General features: G+C 50.2%; 1 protein-coding gene across 1 annotated transcript; it reads left to right on the top strand.

Moving 5' to 3' along the window:
* Window positions 1–130: 130 nt before the first annotated feature.
* Window positions 131–4978, top strand: LOC128276540 (bone morphogenetic protein 1-like; the record flags this gene model as incomplete). Its single annotated transcript, XM_053014998.1, has 8 exons — window positions 131–755; window positions 1681–1926; window positions 2022–2431; window positions 2548–2693; window positions 2762–2963; window positions 3763–4024; window positions 4080–4285; window positions 4425–4978. Coding segments are annotated over 8 exons (2651 nt in total), but the record flags the coding sequence as incomplete, so codon positions are not given.
* Between the last annotated feature and the right edge of the window lie 5 nt (window positions 4979–4983).

Raw genomic sequence — 4983 nt, forward strand, 5'->3', positions numbered from 1 at the left:
CCCGGGCACCGCTCGCAGGCATTCGGCGGAGCAGAACTGGGCCACCATCAGCACCAGAGGTTGCCGAATGGTGACGGCGGAGCAGAACAGTCCGGGTTGGAACGCAAACGGCACGGTTCACACGATGCAGGGCAGGATAAGCCGACTGGCGACGATGACGGTCAGCTGTTGAATCCTGCCGCGGGCAATCCGGCGAACGACAAAGCGGCCCGCCGTCGTAACCGCCGCCGACGCCGGCAGCAACAACGCCATCTACCGAGCACACCGAGTGGGATTAGCCTACCGATGGCCACCACCACGAGCGCGACGGAAGATAAAAACTCGTACCACGCCCGGCTGGAGCGGCTGCGGGCTGAACTGGGCACTGTGAGCTACTCGGTACGGGACCACAGCCTTGGAGGTCCCGGCCATCATCACCACCGTGACCGCGAGCCCGTCGAAACGGAGCCAAAGAAGAAGCGTCGAACGTCGTCGTCGTCAGGCGGCGGAAAGCGGAAGCACCACCGTCAGAACATCGTTGCCCATCAACGTACGACCGACAGGACTCCGGGTCCTGAGGTAGGTGACGGTGTCGCGAATCGGTACCATCCGCGCTCTCATCACCGAACGAGGACCGGGGCCGAGGACGAGGTCGAGGACGGAGCGAATTTGCATTTCCTACCGGAAAATCAAGCACCGGCACGGAACAAGAACACGGTACAGGTGGCGGATCTGCGGCCATCATCAGTACCTGTTGACGTTGAGCCCGCTGAACGGTACGTGTATGTTATATCTTTCCCCTTCGTAAAGTAAGCATTGAGGTTGTCAAGTGGCATGCTGGCAATTTATCCCCAGGCCTGGGCCGAGGCTAGGAATGGAAACTTTGTGAATGGTGCACTTGTGATGCTCGCTGTTCAGACGACAATCCTTGGCGTCAGTGCTACGACATTGTTCCCCACACTCAGCCACCTCAAAGTTGCAGATGGACGGTTCTGCGTTCGCAACGGATGGCTGACGGTGGAGTGCACAAAGCCCTAAATCTCGTAATTGCCTTCGAGATGTTGCACAGGACGATGGTGTCGTGGATGCGCCATGTATAGCTCTAGGGCGGCAAATATAGAACTTTCGCTGCTCGCTCAGTTTAAGGGCTGGAACGTAATGGTTTTATTTGATTTATTACCCTTACTACACAGAATTGTACATTTCAAAGCCAAGTTATTGCGCGAAACACTTTAAAGGTTTTTGCGTTTATGTTTTACGACAATAGGAACTCAGCAAGATGTGCGTTAAGTTTTCGGACCTTATATGCTTCAGATGTTATTAATGTTTAAAGTATAAACGTCTTGCTTGTCGATTCCATTTCTGGCGATTACTTACCAACAGTGAAATTATGTGAATTAGAGCTTTCGGTTGCTTTCTTCTTTGCTAAAAATGAAAAGTTGTGATAAATAGCGTGAAGGGGGTAAGATTGACCTATTCGTCGAGTTACTTGGTTCTTTATAAATGTTGTCTATTAGGCAGTTCGAGCCGAGAAATCGGTTTCCATACGTCGGAATGAGTTCATGGTTAAGATACCACATAAATAGGTTCAGCAGAAAGATTGATGCTTACACTGAGTATTTCCAGTGATGACTAGATTCTTCAGATAAATGAAATATGAATACGTTGGAAAATGCGCTCGCTTTCAACTATATTCCCTAGTAATGAAGGATATATTACGTCCGATCTACATCATCATCGTGTGGCGCGTGCAGCAACAGCGAAGAAGGAACGCATCTGGGACTTTGGCGTCATACCGTACGAAATCGACGGAAACTTTAGTGGTATGCACAAGGCCCTGTTCCGGCAGGCGATGCGCCACTGGGAGAACTACACCTGCATCAAGTTCGTCGAGCGCAATCCTATCGACCATCCGAACTACATCGTGTTTACCGAGCGGGCGTGCGGGTAAGATGGGTCTGGCGATACCTGTTGAGAAACTTGTGGAGATCCATCAGGGGGAGGCCAGCACTAATCGCCTCCTGCGTTCCTTTTACTTCCAGTTGTTGCTCGTTTGTTGGTAAACGGGGCAATGGACCCCAGGCGATTTCGATTGGCAAGAACTGCGACGAGTTCGGTATCGTGGTGCACGAGTTGGGTCACGTGGTTGGCTTCTGGCACGAGCACACACGGCCGGATCGGGAAGACCATGTCGTGATCGAGAAGAAAAACATCATGATGGGGCGGGAAGATAACTTCAACAAGCTGTCGACGGACGAGGTGAATTCTTTGGGTCTTCCGTACGATTACGATTCGATCATGCACTACGCTCGGAACACCTTTTCTAAGAACATCTATCTGGACACGATTTTGCCTATCGAAGTTCAGGGCCGCAAACGACCCGAAATAGGACAACGACTGCGGCTGAGCGATGGCGACATTGCTCAGGCCAACTTGCTGTACCAGTGTACCAGTGAGTATTCGCTTTCGTCAGCTTGAATGTCGTCTTGAATGATTGTTTAATTGGCAGTTTTGTAGTCAATAGACCAATGGTTTACTTTTATTGTTCTCCATACTTTGCTTGGCCAGAGTGTGGTCGTACTTTTCAGGACAACTCGGCATCTTTCACGTCGCCGAACTATCACTCCAACCAACGTCCATCCGAACCGGAGCGCTGCGAATGGCGTATCACGGCAACGCATGGCGAACGGATATTGCTCAACATAACCGATCTGGTGAGTCCATGCTGAGGTCACTCGAGTTAGTGAAAGGCGTTAATGTCCGCTTGGTTTCCTTCGTCCAGGACATTTACAAATCGAACAGCTGCCGCTCCGACTACCTGGAGATCCGGGATGGATACTGGCACAAGTCGCCGATTCTGGGCAAGTTCTGTGGTTCCGGCAAGGTAAACGAGCTGATTCGCTCGACCGGAAGTCGCATGCTGCTGACGTACACCACCACTTACCGGCAGGCTTCGATGCGTGGCTTTGCCGCCAGCTATGAAGGTACGTAGCCTCGGCAAATCAAAGCAACCGAGATTTGATTACTCAATCAGCAACACAATCATTGGTTGCTAAGATAAATTGCATCCCTGAAACGCATATATTTCACGTTAAATTGGAAAAGTAGTTGGAAGTAAAGTTTAATGCTTGTATTTGACAATTTAATGAGCCATTTTTTCCGAATAATACTATCATATCATTAGTGATTAATGAGCCCAATTCTTGAACATTGTTGATTCGGACCAGGCGGCCCTGTGACGCCCTGTTTTTGGTTTTAAAATCCTGCTTTAAGTGTTTTTGGTTATCGATGAAAAGTATGTATCATCATCCGAAGTACTTTTAAAGCCCGTACCTTGTCAGATCAAAGGTTCCCCGACGATTGTGGACCATGTGTTCGTCGGTCAATCATTACGCATGCAGGGAAATGAAACCGACAGACCACACGGCTCGTTGGCCTATGTCGTTCATTATTTATCAAAGTCCTTTCGACAGTATGAAATAATAAATTTTAATTAACCCGCATCACGTGTGAGGTACGCCCTTGCGAAGGCATTCGTTGGTAATCAATACACATCACCCCAGACATCCTATCTGCCCTATAGAGTAGATTTAAACGTGCGGCTCCATGACCAGTGACACTTTAAGTGTCTTTGATGGCAGGGTTTTGCTCTCACACTTTGGGACTGAACCACGAAGACTGCTCGAACAAAGAGTCGTTAAAAAGCAATGTTCGTGAGATTCGTTCGTTTGACTCCAATCACCATCGCCGTGTCCTATTTGTCTCCTTTTTCGGGTTTTACAGCAATTTGTGGTGGCGAAATGAATCTCGAGTCCGGCGGCCGGCTAGAGTCGCCCAACTACCCTGTCGACTATCTGCCCAACAAGGAGTGCATCTGGCGGATAACCGTCCCGAAGGACTACCAAGTGGCCTTGAAGTTTCAATCGTTTGAAGTGGAGAATCACGATAACTGTATCTATGACTACGTCGAGGTACGGGATGGTGGCGCTCCCGACTCGCGGTTGATCGGTGTCTTCTGCGGTTACAAGATTCCACCCGATATGAAGTAAGTGGCAATGTGGTTCCCGTTCCCGGCATGGATACTCACCCTTTCTTTATAGGTCATCGTCTAACAAGCTGTTTGTCAAGTTCGTCTCGGATGGATCGGTACAGAAGGCAGGATTCTCGGCCACCTTTATGAAGGAGGTAGACGAGTGCGAGCACATGGACCATGGCTGCGAACACGAGTGCATCAACACGCTCGGAGGTTACGAATGTGCCTGCTACATTGGCTACGAGCTGCACAGCGATAAGAAGTCGTGCGAAAGTAAGTGGCCTTCTCTAAGGATGCCCATTGTCTTGGTCGATGGAACTGACGCACTTTAAATGTGAAGACATTGATCGTCGATAGGATGCTGTCTTCTGATAATTCAATTTTTTAAATGGTTCGTGCGTACTTCTTACAGATGCCTGTGGTGGAATGTTGGATACACCGAACGGTACGATCCAGTCACCGTCGTTTCCGAAAGAATACCCGATGATGAAGGAGTGCGTGTGGGAAATCGTGGCCCTCCCGCAGCACAAAATCACCCTCAACTTTACCCATTTCGACCTCGAGGGCAACACGTTCTACCAGGCGTCCGAATGCGAGTACGACTACGTGGCAGTGTTGTCCAAGAGTCCGGACGGTAGCCTACACAAGCACGGTTCGTTCTGCGGCTCGAGTGTTCCGCCGGCCGTCACGTCCGAGTGGAACGTTCTGCGGGTGGTGTTCCGGTCCGACAAGACGATCCAGAAGACGGGCTTCGCGGCCGTCTACTTTACCGACATCGACGAGTGTGCGGTCAACAATGGAGGATGTCAGCAGGAGTGTAAAAACACCATCGGTTCCTATCTGTGCTCGTGCCGCAATGGTTACACGCTGCACGACAATGGGCACGACTGCAAGGAGAGTGGCTGTAAGCACGAGATCTTCACTCCGAACGGTCAGATACTGAGCCCAAATTATCCGGATTACTATCCACC

Source organism: Anopheles cruzii, unplaced genomic scaffold (genome assembly GCF_943734635.1).
Source record: "Anopheles cruzii unplaced genomic scaffold, idAnoCruzAS_RS32_06 scaffold01526_ctg1, whole genome shotgun sequence".
In the NCBI taxonomy this organism is placed as follows: domain Eukaryota; kingdom Metazoa; phylum Arthropoda; class Insecta; order Diptera; family Culicidae; genus Anopheles; species Anopheles cruzii.